Here is a 24,750-nt window from a genome sequence, read left to right on the forward strand (position 1 = left end):
TCTCAGGAAAGCCCCTGTGGCTTCTTCTGTCTCCTAAAGGCAGAATATTAGAAAATTCTTCTCTCCACCTGACTATTCCTATTGGATCTCTCACTGTCTAAAGCAGAGAGACTCAACCGTCAACAATTCTGATTCAACAGACGTGGACTGAGACCAGCAATCTGAATTTCCAAGAAGCACCCCTAGTGCTCCTGGTATACGTTACGGGGTCACGGACCTCTCAATTTCCTTGACATCCTTCATTACCCAAACTAACACTTCAAGGTAAGACTCCTCGCAGAATTCCTATCCTCTATATACAGCCAACTGCTAAATGTGACTGGTACGACTTCAACAAAATCATTCTGCTATATCTGCACTATCTACCCCACTGCCAAACCTATTATCCAGAATCAGTTACCTCACTTATAGGCATGAGCCACGACGCCCAGCCAGGTTGTGTTATTCTTTAAAAGACATTAAGAGAAAAGCTCCCCATGTAGCAGGAAACTATCAACATGAAGATAACAATCATGTATCCCATTTCTCCAGCACACAAGCAACTCTTCCATTAGGGCAGTGGTCTCCCAAGTTTTGCTACATATTAGAATCACCTGGGGAGATGAAAAAAATCCTACTTCCCAGTCCACATCCAATAGCAATTAAGTGAGGTTGACACGGTGTGAGAGCCTGGCATCAACATTTTTAAGGCCAGCCGCAGTGGCTCATGCCTGTAATCCCAGCACTTTGAGAGGCCGAGGAGGGTAGATCACTTAGGATCAGGAGTTCGAGACCAGCCTGGCCAACATGGTGAACCACTACCTCTACTAAAAATACAAAAAAATTAGCTGGGCGTTGTGGCCCACGCCTGTAATCCCAGCTATGCAGGAGCCTGAGGCAGAAGAATCACTTGAATCTGGGAGGCGGAGACGGAGGCTGCAGTGAGCAAAGATCATGCCACTGTACTCCAGCTTGGGCAACAGAGGGAGACTCCGTCTCCAAAAAATCTCAGGTAATTTCAAAGTGCAGCAAAATTTGGGAACAACTGCTTTAGGAAGTCTTTTTGCTTGGTATAAGAAAGCAGTCACTTCCTAGCAGTAGAGCCGGTACGTATTATTAGCAAATATTTGGCAAATGGATGAAAGACCAGTTGATGTGACTCCCACACATGCCAAAACATCATGAGCAAACTACTCTATGGAAAAATATGGTTTGTTAATTTATGCTGACACTGTAGCAAAATGGAGTTTTTTCTCATCTCAAAACTAGAATAATTTCTAAATAATTGCCAGTCCTACCAAGATATATTAATATCCATAGGTCATATAAGTATATGTTATTTAAGGTATGTTATACACTAAAAAAGTCATCTTAGAGTACTGAGAAGGATAGTACATTTTAGACATTTCTCTGAAGCCTTGCAAATACTTCAATAATATCACAGGTAAAGTTTTTAATAAATATGTCAAATGTCATTTTCAAAAGAACATGTTAAGAAAGATGTAAGGAGAACTGAGCCACCTTCAGAAGCAATTGGAGGCCAGAAGAGAATTTAGTAGAAAAGGAAAAATGAGTGCAATCTTATGTAATTTCTTTTTTAATTCTTACTTTTGTACAAAAGGTAAGTATGAGAGAGTAAGGTCCCAAGAATTGAATAGTTAATACAGCAAGTGTTGTCTGAGGCCAACTCAATGCCAGGCACAATGTGTGTCCTCAGAGACGCTTGGTCCTCTGCTCTAGGAGCTACAGGCAGGACTAGATTCTCAGTACTCATGTGAGAAACGTGACATATTCTTTCTTTTCTCAGTCAACCATAGCTTGGGCTACTCTACGAGATCGTGAATTAAATTTCCCCAACTGGCTTACTCAACCTCACAGCTGTCGTGATGGGTCTGTGCCCCAGGCAGGCTGGAGAGCTAGGGAACTGAAGGGCCCCTAAGTCCAGACCAGAGATGGCCAATAGAAAGACAATGTGACCCATCTATGCAATTATACGTTTTCTAGTAGCCATACTAAATAAAGTACAAGGAACCAAGTCAAAATGATTTCAATCGGCAAAACGTTTTATCATTTTTCAACATGGGTTTACACTGATCATAAAAACATTTTTCAAAGATCTTAATGAGGGCCGGGCACAGTGGCTCACGCCTGTCATCCCAGCACTTTGGGAGGCCAAGGTGGGCGGATCATGAGGTCAGGAGATCGAGACCATCCTGGCTAACACGGTGAAACTCCATCTCTACTAAAAATGCGAAAAATTAGCCAGGCATGGTGGCAGGCACCTGTAGTCCCAGCTACTCTGAAGGCTGAGGCAGGAGAATGGCGTGAACCCGGGAAGTGGAGCTTGCAGTGAGCCGAGATCGCGCCACTGCACTCCAGCCTGGGCAACAGAATGAGACTCCGTCTCAAAAAAAAAAAAAAAAAAAAAAAGAAAGAAAAGAAAAGAAAAGAAAAGAAAAGAAAAAAAAATCTTAATGAGACAGTTTTTCTTATTCCGCCTTCAAAATCCAGTGTATTTAAATAAATGTATCTCATTTTATATATACATATGTTGTTATATAACAGAAGCAGTAAGATCATAAAAATACCTTTTGGTTTTGATACTACAACCAAACGAAACCAAACAAAATACTGGACCTCCTAAGGCTGCCTGACTGCAGATGAACAGTTTTATGATTTTTTTACACCAAGTTTCTAAGTGGGTATCTTCATCATCTTATTCATTTTGAATAAACCACTGGTTTAATAAACGCAACTTTAGGAAAGACCTCTGAGTAAATGTGATAAATTAATCAAAATGAGATTTTATTTTCATGATCAAAAACTACTGGAAATTAGTTCCATTCATAAAAATTTTAGTCAAATATTTCATTTCAAAAGTTTTAGCCATAATCCTGTATCTTCTATCAACATCCATGAAATATATGACCTAATCTAGAATAAGCCAATATTTTGTCCATATTACTTTTTGAAACTCTTAAGTTAAAATGATCTCCTTTGTTTATGGCAATCTGTCTATGGCTTCAGAAAAAAACTAATTTGTGGCAGAATTAAATCAAAATCTGATTGAATTCGGGAGGATTAGAATGTGAACAAGGTGGGAAGGGACCCTCTGTATACAAGCCTCTTGTAACTGAAGCTCACTTCACAATCGAACTGTCAGTGGAAGCAGCTGGAGGACACGGGAGAACCTAGTGGAGGAGACAAGTGGCCATGACAGAACAATTTAGAGAAGTACATGTGTTGTCTGTTTATCATATCTTGAAAAACCCATGTCCCTAAATTGTGAATCTGTCTGCTGTCTTCAATATATCAGCTCAATTTTCAAGGAATCTGATGGGGAAGGTTCATTGTGCCTCTTCTGCTCTGTGGTCACTCTGAAGAATGCCAGCAGGCCCAATTACCAGCTGGGGAAGGCAGTTTCCAAATAAAGGAAGTAAAGCCCCAGCTGAGAGCTATTCTACACCTGAATCAAAGGATGCTGATGTTCCAAGTGCATGTGATCTTGGATGGTGACACAGGAACAATCCATGTATCATTTTTGATGACCGAAGGCGTGTTTGTTGTGGACATTTCTAAAAGAATCACAGAGAATATGCTGAGAGATTCAAACACATCATCTGTATCCTGGCTCCCCTCAGTTCACCTCTGGCCACCATTACTGGGAGGCAGATGTGGGGGCAAGCAAAGAATGGGATCTAGGTGTTTGCTAACAATCTGTTAATTATACTAACAAGGGGCAATTCCACTGTCTTCAGAACTTGGCTTCCAGGCTCTAGGTTTGAGAAAAGAAGAGCTCCTCTCAGGCAGCACACTGTGCCTTTACCCTCTAGATAAGCCCCTGCAGCTATACCATGTAGAAATTTTCCTGGATGTGGATACTGGAATCACTTCCTTTTGCAACATCAGCAATGGATCCCATATCTTTACCATTCACAGAAGTTTCTGCTACAGAGCCACAGAAATTACTCCTTCACTGAAGTTTCTGCTACAAAGCCACAAAAATTGCTCCTGTGAATCCAATTTATGATGTTCAGGCTTCCTGAGTATCTGTCCTGTGAATAATCTGGGCACTGCCAGATCTCCAGTTTATTTTGAGCCAAGGCAAATAAACTTTTGGCCACAAAAACAATTAGAGAAAAATTACTTCGTGCTCAAAGCTAAAAACTTTTTCTGGTTTGTGCAATCCATGGGACAAAGTTACAGGAGAAAAATATGGAACATTTCATAAGTCATACACACAAACTGAATAGATGGCTTAAGAGAAATTCCATTTAAATAGTAAGTATTTTCACAGTAGTCTTTGGGTTTATGTTTATGTTGCAATAAATATGTTCTAAGCAGTCAGATCAAAAACAGGAAGACACGAGATGAAACGGTAAGAAAAAGGCTAATGGCTTTAACCAAACCATATAAAATACTAGTTTTTAGATAATCATATTTAGAACATGAAAACAGTGATTAGAAGTAATTCTTCAATTAGATCTCATTAAATGCTTCTGGTCATTAGTCATGTAGACTCAAGAAGTATCCAGTAGTTGTTAATGCTATTTACCAACTATTTCTTTCTCTTTACCTGTTTTCCAAGCTCACTGTGGCCTCAATCCCTGGGATCAAGTGATCCTCCCACCTCAGCCTCCTGATTAGCTGTCACCACAAGCACACAGTATAACCCTCAGCTAATTTTTAAAACTTTTTATAGAGACAGGGTCATGCTATGCTGCCCAGACTGGTCTTGAACTCTTGGGCTCAAGCAATCCTCCCACCTCAACCTCCCAAAGTGCTGGGATCATAGGTGTCAGCCAGTGGCACCAAGCTGTCCTCATCATTTTCAATAATAAGTTCCGACTGTCGATTCTTTTAAACTCTTATTTTTAGTCTATTACTCCACTGAAAGCAAACGTTGGGGGGAAAAATATTCAAAAAGAAAAATATATGCTTTTGGTCTCTTATTTTTAAATGAGAAAAGCTAACATAAAATGTGTAGACCTATTCAACATCTATATACTTATAAAAACATATTCAATACATCCAGATTCCAATATATATTTATGCCATTCAATGTACATAACACTCCATGAAACCACACATACCAATCAGAAAGCCTTCTAGATAGATCTGCATCTATTCAGGCAGAAATAAGTATGTATAAAACATGCCCTTTTGGGAAAGAATTTATCCAAATTAATAAGCATGCAAATGACACAAAGTTCTACTTAAGAAACTCAGAAAAAAAGAAACATGAGTATTAAGAGAAAGATACTGAAATTGCAGGATTTTTTTTTTCCTGAAATTCTTTCGAGGTACCAGGATAAGAAACAAATTTGCCAGCTCAACTTCAGTGCAGACTGAAATGAATGAAAACCTGTCAGTGTGAATTGCCACTGCAAGAGAATGTGGGAAGAATGGCTTTCTGTGGCATGGGTTGTTGTTATTGATAGGCAAATCCCCAAATCACACAACAGCTCCTACTCTGCCGTTATCCGACACACTAATTTCACAGGTGGCAGTCCTGTCTTTGTAACAAAGACTTTGTTTGGAGAGAGAATGTGAAGGCAGTACTTCACCCCACTAAGGCATTCAAAGTCAGACTGTAATATAGAATATATGAGAGTGAATAAAATATTCCATTTATACATACTTCACTAGATCTCTAAACAAAGAGAATGTCAACCTCCAGAAAAAGCCTGTTTTGCAATGTTTAATATTTCATTTCTCTAAAGTCTGCTGGAATGGCTGCATAGCAAAAGGACCCAATTTTTGCTTAGAGACTTTAAAAAAACTGTTTTGGGCTATTGGTCAGTGGAGGAGTTAGCTTTCCTTAAATTTAAACTGGAAAAACAACCCAAATATTTATCAATAGGTGAATGGATAAACAAATTGTGGTATATCCATATAATGGAATATTACCAGGCAATAAACAGAAATTTATAGAGCTAAGTATCCACCCAATTGATGAATCTCAAAAGCATTACACACACAAAGCCAGAGTAAAAGACTATAAACTGCATGATTCCATTTGTACAAAAATGCTGAAAATGTTTAAAAAAAAAAAAAAAAAGGTGGGGGGGCAGAGCATGCATGATAAAAAGTAGCTCAGGGACAGGCATGGTGGCTCTTGTCTGTAATTCCAGCACTTTGGGAGGCCCAGGCGGCAGGAGGACTGCTTGAGCCCAGGAATTTTAGGCTGCAGTGAGCTATGACTGCACCACTATACTCCGGCCTGTGTGACACAGTGAGACCCTGTCTTAAAACAAATTAAAAAAAAGAGCAACGCAGCAAATACAGGAAAGGAGGGAGGCAGGGGCCAGAAAAGAACTCAGTGGGGGAAACAAATTTTCTATGTGTGTACTAGTATCACAACTGTGTATGTTTTCAAGACTCTTCCATTTGTACAATTAAAATCAGTGAATTTTACTGTCTGCAAATTATACCTCAATAAAGCAGATTTTTTTTTTTTTTTTTTTTTTTTTTTTTTGAGATGGAATCTCGCTCTATCACCCAGGTTCCAGCCTCGATTTCGGCTCACTGCAACCTCTGTCTCCCAGGTTCAACCAATTCTCCTGCCTCAGCCTCCCAAGTAGCCGGGATTACAGGTGTGTGCATCACGCCCAGCAATTTTTGTATTTTTAGTAGAGATGGGGTTTCACCATCTTCGCCAGGATGGTCTCCAACTCCCAGCCCAGGTGATCTGCCTACCTCAACCTCCCAAAGTGCTGGGATTACAGGCATGAGCCACCACATCTGGCAAGTTGATTGTTTTAAATAGAGACCCACACAACAATGGAGGGCGGAGAGTATCTTCAGAGTGCTTCAACAAAAAGTGATTACAATCAGTTGTACATCACTGCTGATTCTTCTAAGGATTCTTACGGGCTGAACTGTATCCCCCTAAAATTTTTATGTTGAAGCCCTAACCACCAGTTTCTCAGAATGGGACTGTGTTTAGAGATGGGAGCTTTAAAGATATAAGTAAGTTAAAAGGCAGCCTTCAGGGTGGGCTCTAATCTAATAGGCCCTTATAAGAAGAAATTTCGACATGTAAAAGAGACACCAGGGACATGGGTACACAGAAAAAAAGGCAATCTAAGGACACAGCGGGAAGGTGGCCACCTGCAAGCCAAGAGGGGAGGCCTCAGAAGAAATCTTGAATTTGACACCTTGATCTTGAACTTCCAGCCTTCAAAACCATGAGAAAATAAATTTCTATTCTTTAAGCCACCCAATTTGTACTATCTTGCTATGGCAGATCTAACAGACTAAGACACTTCTCATTTCAACACTGACCTCATGTTTTAATACAGGGAAGAAATATGTAAATAAAAAGGAAAATCCCTCATTGTCATAGTAAATGAATAACTGACCCTTCTGATACTCAGAATGAGCATTTTGTGTTAGCACATTTCATTTTGTAACACTTAAATGCAAGAAGTATTTTAATGACTATTAGATTTTACATACCTATAGCCTCTCATGAATGAAATGATTCATATTACCTCGTGTTTCAACAGCACTGATGCATTTTCTGATAATTGTGAACCCCAACTTATCCAACTGTGCACCTACAAGAAACAGTTTAAAACATTAAATGTACAATTATTATCACATTTCTCTTCGTTTTAAAAATAGGAAAAAAATTTTAAATCCAAACTAATTTTTAGATTACTATTAAAAAGCTAAAGGCAGATGGGCACAGGGGCTCACACTTGTAATCCCACCACCTTGGGAGGCCAAGGGAGAATGATCACTTGAGCCTGGGAGTACCTGACTTGCTTGGGGAACATGGCTAGGCCCCACCTCTACTAAAGATGTTTTTAAATTAGTCAAATTTAAGATGGGTGCCTGTAGTCCCAGCTGCTCAGGAGGCTGAAGGAGGAGGATAGCTTCAGCCCAGCAGGTAGAGGCTGCAGTGAGTCATGATCATGCCACTGCACTAGGTGACAGAGCAACACGCTGTCTCCAAAAAAAAAAAAAAAGCTTAAAGCTATGTGTGTGTGTGTATATATTTATTTTAAATATATGTGTGTGTGTGTGTGTATATATATATATTTTTTTTTGAGATGGAGTCTCACTTTGTCACCCAAGCTAGAGTGCTGTGGCACAATCTCGGCTCACTGCAACCTCCACCTCCTGGGTTCAAGCAATTCTTCCACCTCAGCCTCCCAAGTAGCTGTGATTACAGGTGCCCACCACCATGCCCAGCTAATTTTTTGTATTTCTAGTAGAGATGAGGTTGCACCATGTTGGCCAGGCTGGTCTCGAACTCCTGACCTCAGGTGATCCGACCACTTTGGCCTCCCAAAGTGCTGGGATTACAGGTGTGAGCCACCGTGCCTGGAAGGAATTTCATATATTTAGAGCACTTGCTGGAATATCAGGATATCTATTTACCAATAATATATAAATTTGTAATGTAAAATAATTTTAAAATAAATAAATATAATTCATTTTAAAAGTCAAAAAAAAGTGATATAAATCTCTAAGGGAAGCTATCTAGACACAGTTAAGATATATTTTGCCAAAAATTCCAACAGCAGCTTAGTTAAAGAAAACTATATATATATGTGTGTGTGTATGTGTATATATATATATATATATGAATGAATGTTCTTAAATTACTTGAGAATCTAAGAACACAATCCTTTTAAAAAAAAAAAAAAAAAACCTAGGAGGAAAAATTTTAAGAAAAGCTTTTTAAAAATATTTGGGCAATGAGTTTGAATTAAAATTTTGATATTTTACACCATGCTCCAAGCTTTTAAAGTAATATTTTATTATTTTCATAATAAATTTGAAACAGATGATTCATATGGCAGAACAGACTATTTTGGAAATATAATTTTTATACTTTTTCTAATATAGATGCTTATCTATGATTAGGCTGGCATATCTGTATATCCTAATGAATGACAATTCTTGTTTCAAAAATTAAGTTAAGAGGCCAGGCGCAGTGGCTCACGCTTATAATCCCAGCACTTTGGGAGGCCGAGGCAGGCAGATCATGAGGTCAGGAGATCGAGACCATCCTGCCTAACATGGTGAAACCCTGTCTCTACTAAAAATACAATAAATTAGCTGGGCGTGGTGGGGGGTGCCTGTAGTCCCAGCTACTCTGGAGGCTGAGGCAGGAGAATAGCGTGAACCTGGGAGGCAGAGCTTGCAGTGAGCCGAGATCACGCCTCTGCACTCCAGCCTGGGCGACAGAGCGAGACTCCATCTCCAAAAAAAAAAAATATATATTAAGAAAAGTACCCTTAGCCACTGCATTTAGAACCTAGAGAACAGTAACACTAATCCTTGGCTCTCAGAAGGGTTACAAGAACAATCCATGAATATAAACTTCATACATAACCCATAATGCTAAGCTTGAAAAGAATTGTAATGAATTGGGCAGTGGTTTTCTGCTCAAGAATCCACTATTCACAAATCTTTATAAAGTGGAGTATTTATTTCTGCTTAGCAAAACTATGTTTTCTTAAAAAGATATGTTTTAATGTCTCTGTAATAAGAAGAGAAAAAAGAGAAAAGAAGGAAAGAGAAAGGGGAGAGGAGGGAATGAGGGAAAGGAAAGGAAAGGGGGGAGGAGGAGGAGGGAGGAAGGAAGAAAGGTGTCAGAAGAAGAAAGGAACAAAGGAGAGAGGGAGAAGGGAAGAAGGAAGAGGAGTAAGAAGGTGCCTCAGGGGATGTGCTGCTCGTGGCATCCTGTCAGTCGCCAGTGCCAGGGTACAAGAGTTGTCTTTTATTCAAACACTGGCTCAAGTGATCACAATTATATTGGAATCCTATGTTACATAACCACAGTGTTTACAAACTGTGGACATCTGATAGATGTAGCTTAATTTCTCCAAATATGTCAAAAGTAAATTCATCAGGAACCCAGCAGATCTGATCACATTTTTATGTTTAAAAAAAAAAAAAAAAAAATCAAGGGTACAGAGCTGGGCATGTTTCATTTTCTTCAAGTACAGACAGTGAGTGGCATGTGTAGATCGTTGTCCTCGAATATTTGAATATATTTAGTTGTTGTTGCTATTGTCCAAGGTGCACTGATAAACTATTTGCATAGCCTGTAGTCCAACACCATAAAGATAAAGCATATCAAGGGTAGGAAAGAGGGCCTGGTTATAAACAGCTCCTACCCACAGGAGTTAACAACTCAGACAGGAAGTTCAAGGTTGCACACTTGAAACTCTTATGTGATTATTACATAACAATCAAAGTGAATAAACATAAAAGTGAAATGTAGAGAAAGTTGTTTTTTTTTTTTTTTTAAAAGAGAAACACTCATAGGCCAGGCAAGATGACTCACACCTGTAATCTCAGCACTTTGGAAGGCAGAGGTAGGAGGATCACTTGACGCCAGGAGTTTGAGACCAGCCTGGACAACATAGCAAGATCCCGCCTCAACAAAACAATTAAAAAATAAAAAAAAATTGGCCGGGTATGGTGGTACACGCCTGTAGTCCCAACTACTCAGGAGACTGAAGTGGGAGGATCGCCTGAGCCCAGGAGGTTGAAGCTGCAAGGATCAAAGATCATGCCACTGCACTGTAGCCTGGGTGACAAAGCAAGACTCTGTATCAAAAAAAGAAAAGAAAAGCCCACAGATAGGAAAGATCAACAAGGGCTACAGTAGTCCAAGAAATGTTGAGGAGGTCCCCATTGAGTAAAACAGAATACATGCAATATAGGACTATCACATGTAATAGCCCTCTATATAATAGAGGGTGCAGAGAAGTAAGCTCCCCAGCAACAGCTTGACATCCATAATGTACACAAAGCAATAGACAGAAAAGGATGATACAACCATTTTTATAAATGAGCACTTACTTCCTTCTGGTCTTGGGATGATGGCTGTATTAAAACTATGGGACAGCTAATAAAAGAGAGAATGGAAAAACAGTATTTTTTAAATAATCAGCAAAAATTATTCAAGTAGGCACAATGAGGACCATACCAAAAAAAAAAAAAACACATTTTCATAAGCTTGATGTTGGTTAATGTGACAGAATAAGAAACTGGTCTTCATCCCCACTTCCTGACACAGAGCTTCTAAACTCTTGGAATTTCCTGAGTAATAAGAACGTCTTTTGTTATTCATAACAAGATCCTTTTGGTCACCTGTGAGTTTATGATAATGAGGTGACTTCTGATAGAGGCCCTGGATAGTCCATCTCAGGATGGGACTGAATACTACAAAGACCCAGTGATATTTCTTTCAGCGCTACCCACCAGTCTCTTCGGGCGTGAGCTGGCGACTGAGTTCTGAAACAACAACGAGCTCTGATAAGCTTCTGCATTGGTGAACATGAGAAGCGCTGGGAGGTTGGTGCACCCACCTCAACCTCACTTCAGACTTTGTCCTATGCATCTCTTCCACTGGGCCATTCCAGAGTTGTAACTTTTATAATATACTACTAAATATAAGTAAAGTATTTCTCTGAGTTCTGGGAGCTAATCTGGCAAATTATTGAACTGATAAAGGGTTCATGGGAACAGTTAGCCAGAAGTATGGGAGGGTCCAGACTTGTGCTGGGCATCTGAAGTCAGGCAGTCTTGTGGGAGTGAGCTCTAAATATGTGGGATCCAACACTAACTTCAGGGAGACAGTGCGCTGTGTTTTCTCAGTTAATAACACACTATCATATGCTCAGATGCGAAGATAAATAACAAAAAGGAACATCTCTGAGACCACTTTTCTCTCCCTGAGGAATATTAATAAGCAAAAATAAGATAAAGGGGGCAGGGTCCTTAAGGGACTTATTTAAAGTTTGTGTATACTTGAAATACTCAGCTGTACAGCTACAGAGTGATAAAGAAACTGCTGTATTCTAACCATTAAGACGGAGCTCATGTTTTCACCACTATTTCTAAAAATCAGTATTTACCTAAACAGATAACTCCTGCCCATAATTTAGGTAACTACAACAGAAATAGCATGATGATAATTCTAGGCAACTTTTAAGAACTGTAAGGCTGGCAAATTATTTGCAAGGCTTACAACACCCAACAAAAATAGGCAGTCCCTTCAGTGTCGCCATATAAATACATAGCTGAATATTGTTTTTCTGCAGACTTGCCTTTGTCTGAGTATCTCTGAGTTAATCACTTGGCTCCTGACTAAAAGAGAGGTTATATACGTCTTCAAGGTTATGCTGACATTGGCAACAGTCTCATTTCTCAATGACTTAGTCTTTCTGCTATGCAAACTCACTTTTTTTTTCTGTATTTTAATGGATGCAAATCCAATATACTTCCTGCATCTCTGGAGAGATACATTCTAGTGAGTGTGCTGTCTTTACTAAAGAAGATGAGTATAACCTGTTTTGCAGTCTCAGTAACCATAAACACTGGAAATACTCTTGATTCACAGCTAAAAATTTCAACGACAAATTAAGAATAAATAGAAATAAGGCCGGGTGTGGTGGCTTACGCCTGTAATCCCAACACTTTGGGAGGCCAAAGTGGGTGGATCATTTGAGGTCAGGAGTTCAAGAACAGCCTGGCCAACATGGTGAAATCCCATCTCCACTAAAAATTACAAAAATTAGCTGGGCATGGTGGTACACGCCTGTAATCCCAGCTAGTTGGAAGACTCAAGCAGGAGAATCGCTTGAACCCAGGAGGCAAAGGTTGCACTGAGCCAAGGTCATGTCACTGCACTCCAGACTGGGCAACAGAGCGAGATTCCATCAATCAATCAATCAAACTAAAACTACAGAAGCTAAATGCATTCCAAATATGGTAAGACTCCCAAATCTGATCAAGATGCCTTTTTTTTTTTTTTTTTTTTTTTTTTTTGGTGTAAGAGTGATACATTCCCAATATAGAATCAATTTTTATACTATGTTAATTTGAGTTTTCATTTTCCAAGTACTTCAAGATTTCCACACGCGTTGCTGATCAGCCTCCTTGCTCTCGTTTCCTATACACCCACCAATGCGCTGTTACCATGAGATAACATTAGCTTTTGCCCATTTCATAAGCTCTATTCTGAATCTGTTTCTGCTCTAGATGATACCTCCTCTACTTTCAAACCATGCTCTTTCTGGGTTTTTTTGTTCTCAACACTGCTGAACTGGCAAATGCTTTCCAGATAAGCCTGCCTGGTACCTGCAATGGCAGTTTATTTAGAGTCATACATAATACTTTAAGTCGAGTTTATTTAAATTGGTTCTGTGGTGTTTTCTATCATTATCCTCACTAAATCCCTAATACATGACGTGCCAAATTCTCAACTCTCAAAAGCCACTAGTCCACCAAAATGAAAGTAGTGCTTCAATAGTGGCCAACAGACTGAATCCTGGTGCCTCTGGATCTATACCACTACCTTCCATGTATTCCTCAAAGCACTCTGAATACAGAGGCCCATTCACTAAGGCTACATAATACTGTATTCTGTAAACCACTAGATGAAAGTTTAAATTGTTATATCAAGCAAAATAATTACAGCAGTCACTTATAATATTGCTTGGTCTCACATTTCCTGTTCCATCTCCACTGAGATCAAAATGCATTGCAGACATTTATTGTGTTCATCACCCAAAGTACCATCAAGTAGGCAAGACGAAATTGAGAATTTAGATGAATTCCTCAAGCACAGCAAATCAGAGTGGCAAGTCAAGAAAATACAGAAATAAAAACTAATGATACGCCAGTCTTATATGTACTGCTGCTTGCCCAAGCCAAGTTACCAGAATGTTGAATGCTTCCAAGATGATTTTTGGAATACCTGTTTCAGCAGGGAACTTTTCTCAAATACTACACAAAAATAACATAAAAATGAATGCAAGTCAACTCTAAAGGCTTTGAAATAAAACTCAACCATTGATTATTCTTACAGCTTCCTTTCCACCCAGAGCTTCCAACCACTGCTTCCTTTCCTCTTCAGAAAATGCCTGCATGGTCAAGGAAACGCCAGGCCTGAAAGACACCAGTAACAGATCAGGTTACCACTTGGCCACTAAAAGGCAAGTTTTTCCTAAGATTTAACTGTGGTAAGTTTTTGTTTTTATTTATTTATTTTTTACTTTTAACTGTGGTAAAATACATGTAACCTAAAGTTTATCATCTTAACCATTTTTAAGTGTAGAGTTCAGTGGCATTAAATATGTTCACAATGTTACATAACCATCACCACCATCCATTAACAGAACTTTTTTCATCTTGCAAAACTGAAACTCTGTACCCGTTGAACAGTAACTTTCAATTACTAAATAAAAGCCTAATATTCCATTGTGTGTGTATATACCACATTTTTCTCATCCATTCATAACATCTGGAGACACCTGGGTTCCTTCCACCTTTTGCCAGTTGCAAACAGTGCTGCTATGAACATGGATGTACAAATACCTGTTTAGGCCCCTGCTTTCAATTCTTTTGGGTATATATCAAGAAATGGAATTATTGGGTCACATGGAATATACATATGAATACACAAATGGCAGAGAAGCATTAAGAAAAGATGTACGCTATCAGATGTCATCAAGGAAAGGCAAATTAAAATGAAATACAATTTGAATACTACTCATTAGAATAGCCAAAATCCAAAACACTGACACCACCAAATGTTGAAGAGGATGTGGAGCAACAGGCACTCTTATTCACTGCTGGTGGCAATGCAAAATGGTACACTTTCAAAGTCTGGTTGTTTCTTACAAAAGTAAAAATACTCTTACTGTAGGACACAGCAGTCACATTCCTTGGTAGTTACCTAAAGGAGTTGAAAACTATGTCTACACGAGAACCTGCACATGGATGTTTATTCACAACTACCAAATTTTGTTTGACTCACAACTGCCAAAACTTTGAAGGAGCCAAGATGTCCTCACTAGGTGAATGAATAAAACTGTAGTACATCCTGACGATGGAGTATCACTCAGTGCTAAAAAGAAATGAGCTACCGAGCCATGAAAAGATATGGAGGGAGCTTAAATGTATGCCACTCAGTGAAAGAAGCCTATCTGAAAAGTCTACATACTTTGCGATTCAAGTAGATGACACTCTGGAAAAGGTCAAACTACAGAAACAGTAAAAAGATCACTGGTTGCCAGGGACTGGAGGGAAAGGGATGAACAGGTGGAGCACAAGCTTTTTAGGACAGTGAAATCTTCTGTATGATACTAGAATGGGGGATACATTAAGTATACATTTGGGCAAACCCACAGAATGTACAACCCAAGAGTGAGCCCTAATGTAAACTATGAATTTTGGGTGATTATGGTATGTCAAGGCAGATTCCTCAATTCTAACAAATGCAGCATTCTGGTGGGGGTGTTGATAATGGGGAAGGCTATGCATGCGTGAGAGTCAGGGGGGAATAAGGAAAATCTCTATCTTCCTCGTTTGACTGTGAACTGAAAACGACTCTTTAAAAAGTTGTCCTCAGAAAAGTTTTTTTTGAATGCAGAGTTGTCCTCTAAGCCAAGAAGGTGCATAGGAGACCAAAAGCACACTCTGGAGGAGTTAAGATCCCCTGCTCACTGGCACCATGAGCCTGCTGGAGACTGGCACAAGAGAAAGCTGCGGAGGCAGGCTGGAGTCCGGCCACACAGGGCCTCCCTGGCCATGTGGGATGCTTTGGCTCTGTGTCCCCACCCAAATCTCATGTAGCATTTGCAATTCCCAAAGTTGGAGCAGGGGCCTGGTGGGAGGTGACAGAATCATAGGAGTAGACCTCCCCCTTCTTGTTTTCATGACAGAGTTCTCACAAGATCTTGTTGTTGGAAAGTATATAGCACCCCCCACTCCCCACCACCCTGCTTCCTCCTGATCTGGCCACGTGAGACATGCCGGCTTCCCCTTTGCCTTCTGCCATGATTGTAAGTTTCCTGATGCCTCCCTACCCATGCCTCCTGTTTCTGTACACCCTGCAAAACTAAGTCAGTTAAACCTCCCTTCCCGTTCCCTTCTTTATTTTTGAGATGGAGTTTCGCTCTGTCTCCCAGACTGGAGTACAGTGGCACAATCTCGGCTTACTGCAACCTCCGCCTCCCAGGTTCAAGCAATTCTCCTACCTCAGTGTCTGAGTAACTGGGATTACAGGTGCCCAGCCACTACGCCCAGCTAGTTTTTCTATTTTTAGTAGAAACACGTTTCTCCATGTTGGCCAGGCTGGTCTCAAACTCCTGACCAGGTCACTCCTGACAAGGTGATCGGCCTGCCTAGGCCTCCTAAAGTGTTAGGATTACAGGCTTGAGCCACCACACCCGGCCTAAACGTCTTTTCTTTATAAAATGCCCAATCTCAGGCAGTTCTTGTAGCAGTGTGAAAATGAACTAATACACCATGCTAAGGATTTAATTTATCCTAAGTGCCACCAAAGGTTTTTAGTAGGGGAATAGCCAGATCAGGTTAAAATTGTACATGAACAGTCTGGTTGCTGGGTGGAGAATGGACTGAAGATAGGTAAGACTTGACTGTAAAAAAAAATATTAAAAGACTAAAAGGATGACACAGAATGGCAAAAATGAAAAAAGAAACAATGAAGGTGCTCGGGAAATATTCCAGAAGTGCTTCTCCATGCCATGGGCAACAAAATGATAAGTATGAAAGCTGTTGCTCCAAGAATAACAAATAGAAGACAGGTCAACTACAATATACCATCAGTAACTAGTAAAGGAAATCAGTGACAACCATGAACCAATGTAGCAAGTAAGGACCTAATACACTCTCAAAGTCAGACCATGAGTCTCAGGAAATTCCTTGTCCTCTCTAGTTCCTTTGTGTTTTCCCCTAAAGTTTTCCACTGATGCTCATATGTGGAGGAAAAATAATACTAACTCAAGATAGATGGTTGTATATTCTTCACCAGTGACACATACAGCAGCAAATAGAGATGCTGGACAGGAAGAAGAATGACTGATTCTAGTAACCTAAAACACAGAAATAACTGTTGAATGATGAAGGGCTTAAAGCGTTATGACTAGAAGTATAAATACTGAAGTAAGGGAAAAACCAAGTATCATGCTTCAGATCAAACAGCCATATTATTTCTGATAAAAATCCAAAGAAGCATAAAAAGTAAAGTATTATTATATGTCTTGCCTCCAAGCACAATGATTCAAACTTGAGCCACACAGCCCTTTGTGGAAGGCAGCAGAGAACAATTTGTTGAAAGATGAGAGATTAAGTAGAAATGGATCATCCACAAGGAAAGAATTCCCTTTGTTTATATTCTGGCAAATAATGTAACAATAACTCAAAACAGTTCCACTATTGAGAATTAACTCATCACACTACACATTCTTCAGAACACTTCACACTTGCAACGCATTACTTTTACATTAAAGGGATCAGCCACCAGTATTAGGTAAGGCTGGGTTCCCATCCTCTCACAAAGACTGCTCATATTCATTTTCTATTTACTGACTCCCTGCCTCTAAAGCATTAGCGTTGGAAAAATAAAACGTGTGCTAGAACATGTTTCAACCATTTCGAATTTCTCAAGTTTTTCTTTTCTAATAATCAATTGCTAGGACATCACCAAGAAAGAACGAGACTTTGAGAAACACTAGACACATTTCAAACTGCAGAATCAACAGCATCACACTGTTAAACCAAAACATAAAAATTCTGTAGTTTTGGAAACAAAGGACATATTTTATTAATAAAATTTAATGGATGTAAAGGATTTACGGTGAAATCTCAGAATAGTAAAGAACAGAAAACTTTACAAAGTATATTGGATTATTCACATTTAAATAAAAAACAAACTTTGGGAAGCTGAGGCAGGAGGATTGCTTGAACCCAGGAGTTTGAGACCAGCCTGGGCAAAATAACAAGAACCTGTCTCAAGGCAGTTTTTTGTTGTTGTTGTTGTTGTTTTTAATTTATTTATAGATAGAGAAGTGTGGAAAGGAAGGAAGGAGGGAAAAAATACCAATCATATATTCGTTTGATGGAGAAGCTAAGACAACATTAGTGACTCCATTAGAGCAAGAATTAGAACTGAGAAAGTTCTGATTGGGGGTTGTTGGAACCATATTGCTGCAATGGATTATACCGGTTCATCTGAGAACACTGCCATTTTCTTACTCACCTAATAATTCATTTCAACCAAACTACAATCTGAGTACCTACTGACTTCCAGATACCATTTTAAGCTCTGGATAACTCATCACACACAGCAAATCAGAACTGATTCCTGATGAATACAAAGGCAAAAGTATAAATTTTGTGAAGGAAAAAAACAAACCAGGTGAAAAGGGGCAAGCTGCCAGGATAATCTTTATCTAAAACCCTACTTATTATCTGTAGTACGTAAGTTTGGGAATTGGAATCTGAAGAAACAAACAAGTTCTTAAATTCATAAATTCTTTCTAAAAGAATTCCTAAGAATAAAAGAACTTAAGATCATAAATCAGCATCTCAACCTCTTTCTTTCATTCATTCATTCAAAAAAATGCAAATACAAATACATGCTATTACCAATCAGGCACTACCCTGAGCCCAAGCATAAGAAACTGCCTATTATCTGTATTCTACATTTCACTCCATATCTGTTTAAGTCTCTTTCAACTGCATGTTCTATAGCTCTATCAAACCATGTAGGAGACAGGTTTTACCCTTGTGTTGTAAGTGACAGATTACTGAGCTTATAAATTTGGAAAATACACAAAGAAAAAAGCAGAGAGAAACATTCACAAGTCTAAGGAGACATTATTGTAAATAGAGGAGCTATTAAGTGAATAAACAAAGAAGCAGGTACCAAAACTTATAATGGTAACAATCAGGAATATTCTATTGCTTTCCTAAGAGGAATGTTGAAAAGGAAAAAGAAAAAAACCAAACCAGCATGTAACAAGTTCTGCCCTACATTTTATTATGAGAAGGGGAAACTGCTGAAGCCAAAAAAAAGTTTTTAAAGTTATAGAAATGTAATCAGTTTCTCATAGGGTTTCTGGGAAAAAAACAAAGTATAAATCTATGAATCATGCATTTTTTCCAGAGATAACAAAAGCATGTTGACTAGTTTTACTCAAGGTCAAGCCTTTATAGTAACTTCTTTCTTCTGTCCACCAAAAAAAAAGTTTCAAACAGAGCACATGAGCAATGACAGTCAGAAGATTATATATTCCAATGAAAGTGATTTCAAGCTATTAATCATTAGAGAACTGTTGCTCCCATCTGGAATGTAAAAAAATTATGAGAGAACATCATTCCCACTCTACCAGTAAGAACAAGATGGAGAACCTATAAAATCACTGTTTTACAAAAACTCATTTAAGAGCAAAGATGTAAAAAAGACCTAATGAATGAAAATCCAAAGAGTGACAAACCATTCCCTGGACAGAATACAAAGACACAGAGACACAGGCGCATAGGCACAGACACACACACACACAGACACACACAGACAGACACACACACACACACACACACACACCCCCCCACACACACCCCAGCTGCTTTCATCCATGGTGGAGCAGCAAGACAAACAGGAAATCATCACAGACAAAACAGTGGAATTTTAACAAAATTTTAAAGGTAGAACATAGGCTGGTGTGATGGTTTAGAATTCCTAGGAGTCCTAGACACAAAGTGAGTCTGAACCCGCCCTCCGACTCTTGTCTGTGGGATCCCAAGTGCTCATGAGGAAGTCTGAGAGCAGGACCGAGAGACCGCCCTGTGGTGGATCTGAGGGGCTGCTCATATCCACCTAGTCTGTGTCCTACTCAGAGATGGCATGGCCTGCCTGGAGTGTTTCTTGAATTGTAATCCCCATATGTCGAGGAAGGGATCTGTTGTAAGGTGATCCAATTACGGGAGTGGTTTCCCCCATGCTGCTCTCCTGATAGTGAGTTCTCACCAGATCTGGTGGTTTAAAAGTGTTTGGCGGTTCCCCAACCCACCCCACCCCACCCCTATCTCTCTTTCTCTCTAAAGATAAGCTAGGCAGAGGGTGAAACAGTTTGGAGGGCTCAGAAGAAGACAGGAAGATGTGGGAAAGTTTGAAAGTTCCTAGAGACTTACTGAATGGTTTTGAAGATGGGTCAAGAGAAATGATCCAAACACACACAAATGGAAATCAGGTGGGAAAACTGAAACAGAGAATCTGAAATCTCCAGGGGCAGCATCAAATGCTCTAACGTTAAGTTAATTCGAATCCCAAAAAATAAACAGAAAATGGAGGAAACATTTGAAGAGATAATGACTAAGATTTTCTAAACCTGGTAGTAAGAAATATCAAACCTACACATCCAAGAACCTCAATGGAACCCTGGGCAAGGCAAAAAAAAAAAAAAAAAACAACAACTTAAAATTATTTAAAAAGAAATCCTGAAAGCAGCAAGAGAAAAAGACGACAGAGGAGAGAAGAGAGACTGGTAAGAAAAATGGATAACTTATCATCAGAAAATAAATGGAAGCCTGAAGACAATGAAATGACTTCTTTAAAATGTATAAGGGGAAATCTATGAAAATAATTCTATATCCATCAAAAATGAAGGCAATATACAAGACATTTTCACACAGACAAAACAGGAAAGAAGTCTTCTCTAGCAGACCTGCATCATAAGAAATGCTCAAACTAAAGGCAGCCTAATGCAACAAAATAAAAATCCAGTTTTGCAAAAAAGAATAAAGAAAACCAGAAAGGACAAATATAAGCAAGACTCCGTCTCAAAAAAAAAAAAAAAAAAAAAAAAATCTGGTCAAAACAGTTGCACCCATATGTACGCATATACCCGTATGTAAATAAACAGTAAATTTCTTTAAAAGACCACTGATTATTGATTTCATCAAGTAAAAGTAGTCATGTATAATTACTTCATAACATATGTAGTTCAAATACTATGTAGTTCCCACATTCATAGTGTATGTAGAATTAGAATAGATAATAACAAGAGCACAGACAGCAAAAGGATGATTGGAAGTCGTCCACTGTTCTAAGGGTCTTTATTTTTGAGAAGGCAGATACTATGATTATTTTTAAATGCATGTTATACTCTGAGACACTATCTGAAAAATACACTAAAAGGCCTAACTAAAAATCAATAGAAAAGGCAACAGCAAAAAACGAAAGAAAGCAAACATGGAAACTAGAAATCAAAATCAAGATGGCAGATTTAAGCCCATACATATCAAAAGTTATATATGGATCAGCTGGGCATAGTGGCTCATGCCTGTAATCCCAACACTTTAGGAAGCCAAGGAAGGAAGATGGCTTCAAGTCAGGAGTTCAAGACCAGTCTGGGCAACATAGCAAAACCCCATCTCTAAAAAATAATAATAATAATAAAATAATTATTACATATAAACTAAAACTCTGATTAAAAAGCAATGGCTAACATAATTTTTAAAAACAGAACTCTATAAGCTGTTTACAAAAAAAGTTTAAACATAAAGAATCAGATAAAAGGAAAAGGATGAAAAAAGATATGCTGTACAAACAGCATAAGAAAGCAAGTGTAGCTATATTACTATTAGAAGGTAGACTTCAAGGTAATTATTAGCACAGAGAGATATTTCATAAAAGGGTCATTAAGACAATAGGCACACATGCAAAAAAATCCTTTCAATATTCGATACATATTGATAGAATATAAACTGTGTTTTCTCTGACCAAGAGTACTTAAGTATAAAAAAAGCAATAATATGACATGTGGAATATCTCCAACCATTTGGAATTTTTAAAACACACTTCTAAATACCACATGTTTTCAATCTATAGCCTAATCACATAAGGAAATAAATTATTTTTAACTGAATTGTAATAAAAGCAAATCAAAATTTGTGGAATGCAAGCTGAAATAGTCCTTAGAAAATGTATGGATTCAAATGCCCACCTCAAAAATAAGGTGTAAAATTAATGATATGTGCTAACTTAGGGAATGAAAAGAAAAACAAATTAAATGCAAAGTTTAAAAAAAAGAAATTCAGAAATGAATAAAATAAAAAGTAGATAATATGGATTCTTGGAAAATATTAGCAAAATTGATAAACCTCTATCAAGAAAATATGAAACAAAAATCCGTACCAAGCACAAGAGTTACCATCATAAATCCTATAGGTATGACAGCAACAAGTTGATATGACATTTATGCCAATAAAGTCAACAACTTAGAGAAAATAAATTCCTTGAAAACCACAATTTATCAAAACCCAAGAAAAACAGGAAATCTGAATATCATTATATCCTCTAAATAAAATGAATTAAAAATTTTTAAACTTCTCACAAAGAAAACTCTAGGCAAAGATGGCTTCACAGGTGAATTACCTCAAACACTTAATACCAATATGACACACTTACGAAAAAATAGTGAAGGGAAAACTTCCCAACTCTTCTGTAGCCATCGTAAACTTTGGTACCAAAATTAGACAAGGACACTAAAAATGAAGATCATAACACACATATCTCTCATGAACATAATGTAAAAATCCTTAACCGAATACTAGCAAAATGGATGAAGCAGTGTACAAAAAGCTAGTACATCATGACTAAGTAGAGTTTAATCTCAGGAATGTGAGGTAAACTTACAAAATTCAGTGTAATATATATCCAAAGATTAAAGAAACATATTTAATGATTTCAATAGACACTGAGAAACATTTTGTCAAAATTCCAACCAATTCATGCTTAAAACTGGGAATAAAAACTTCCTCAAAATGAAAAGGACATCTACAAGCAATTTTCAGCTAATGTCACACTTTAAAGTAAAATAATGAACACTTTTCCTAATAAGATCAGGAACAAGGTAAGATGGTCAATAACACCACTTCTGTCAAACATTTTACAGGCAATCTCAGGCAGTGTAGACAGGCAAGTAAAAAAACTAAAAAGCACACAGATCGGAAAGGAAGAAATCAAGCTGTCTTTTTTTTGAGACAGGGTCTCGCTCTGTTGCCCAGGCTGGAGTACAGTGACACGATTATGGATCACTGCAGGTTTGAACCTCCTGGGCTCAAGCTGTCTTCCCATCTCAGCCTCCTGAGTAGCTGGGACTACATGCACACACCACCATACCTGGCTAATTTTTTTTTCTTTTTTTAAAGAGACAAAGTCTCATTACCTCATCATATTGCCCAGGTTGGTCTCTAACCCTGAGCTCAAGTGATCTTCCTGCCTCAGCTTCCTAAAGTGCTGGGATTACAGGTGTCAACCACCATGCCTGGCCCTAATGCTGTTTTTATCATGTACAAAAAAAAAAAAAGAAAAGCACTGTGTACATTTAAAAATCCTAAAGAAACTGCCAGAACTAATAGAACTAATAAGTGCACTTAGCAATATTGTAAGATACAAAAACCAAGTGTGTTTCTACATGCTAATAGTGAACAGTTGGAAATTAAAGGTAAAACAAATATCATTTTAAATTATCATGCAGAAACATAAAATATTCAGGAAAATTTAACACCAAAAAAAAAAATGCCCACGACTTCTATGCTGAAAACTGTAAAACATTACTGGGATAAATGGAAAATCTAAATAAACAGAAAATCAAGTTCATGAACTATAAGGTTCTGTATTCACAATATTGACCTATGGGTTTACGTGTTTTCTTGTAAAAATAAATTAATTCTAAAATTTATATAGAAACACCAAGGACCTACAGTAGCCAAAATTGTTTTACAAAGAACAGAGGACTTGTACCACCTGACTAATGATACAATAATCAAGGTAAGTGTGTTACTGGCAAAAGAACAAAGAGATGCAACAGAATAATCTAGAAATAGACCTACAGATGCACAGTCAAGTGATTTTTTAGAAAGATGCCAAAACAATTAAATGAGAGGAAAGTCTTTATCAATAAAAGGTGATGTAAATACTGGCTATTTACCTGTGGAAAAAATAAATAAACCTCAACCCTCATGTCTCACACCATACATCCCCCAAAAATCTTCATGAGTCATGGACTAATTATAAAGCTTTTATAAGAAAACATGGGGAAATTTATTCAAAACCTCAGAGTAAAAAAAAAAAAAAAATCTTGATGCAAAAAACCCTAATAAAATTTTTTAAACTGATAAATTCAAGTTAACATGTTCTCATCAAAAGACACTGAAGAAAAAAAATAGGCAAGCCACAGATCAGAGAAAATATTCACATTATATGTGGTAAATGATTTGTTTCTAAAGAATTCCTACAATTCAATAACAAAAAGACCAACAACACAATTTTTAAATGGGCAAAAGATTTTAATAGACACTTCATGACAGAATTAACATAAATGGCCAATAAGCACAGGAAGAAGTGCTCAACATCACTAGTCAAAATTGGCTAAAATAAAAAAGATTAACATAACTAAAGGTTAGTAAGGAAGTGGAGCAAATGGAACTCTCATACATTGCTGGTGGAAGGGTAAAATTACTTTGTAACCTTAATTGCCTGAAAAGTCAAACATACATATACCATACCTGAGCACTCCCACACCAAAGTATTTATGCAAGATTAATAAAAATGTATCTCCACAAAAACTCTTGTACAAAACATTTTATCCTGGCTTTACTCAGAAAAGTTAAAAATTTTTCTATGGCCCACGTTCCAATATCCTTCAGCATATAATTTAAAAATAAATCCATATTAATGTCAATTCAGATTTCCATTTAATATCAGAGCCAATATAAAACGTGTCTTTCAATACAGCACCATCAACAATGTCATCTTTAGGGAAAATTCTTACATTCTATGAAAAACACAGATACCTATATACTAGAAATGCTGTTTCTAATTCTACCCACTCCATGTTCTGCAAGTTCTACTAAAATTCTTTTAAAATAACTTTCTTTGCTCTTCTTTCTACACTGGTATCTTGGTAGTTCCTGAATAACTGA

At 37.9% G+C, this 24,750-nt stretch overlaps 1 protein-coding gene across 4 annotated transcripts in view; it reads right to left on the reverse strand.

The window, feature by feature from the left end:
* The window catches only part of ARHGAP10 (Rho GTPase activating protein 10), a 333,877-nt gene that overhangs the window by 148,083 nt on the left and 161,044 nt on the right, over positions 1–24,750 (reverse strand). For all 4 annotated transcript variants that reach the window (XM_050790898.1, XM_050790899.1, XM_050790897.1 and 1 more), the window contains 3 exons: positions 13,821–13,902; positions 10,810–10,855; positions 7,476–7,541 (listed from right to left, as the gene is read on the reverse strand). In XM_050790898.1, coding sequence (XP_050646855.1) covers positions 7,476–7,541; positions 10,810–10,855; positions 13,821–13,902 — 194 coding nt within the window. The remainder of the gene's footprint in view (positions 1–7,475; positions 7,542–10,809; positions 10,856–13,820; positions 13,903–24,750) is intronic.

The sequence above is a fragment of the Macaca thibetana genome, chromosome 5, assembly GCF_024542745.1.
Source record: "Macaca thibetana thibetana isolate TM-01 chromosome 5, ASM2454274v1, whole genome shotgun sequence".
Lineage (NCBI taxonomy): Eukaryota > Metazoa > Chordata > Mammalia > Primates > Cercopithecidae > Macaca > Macaca thibetana.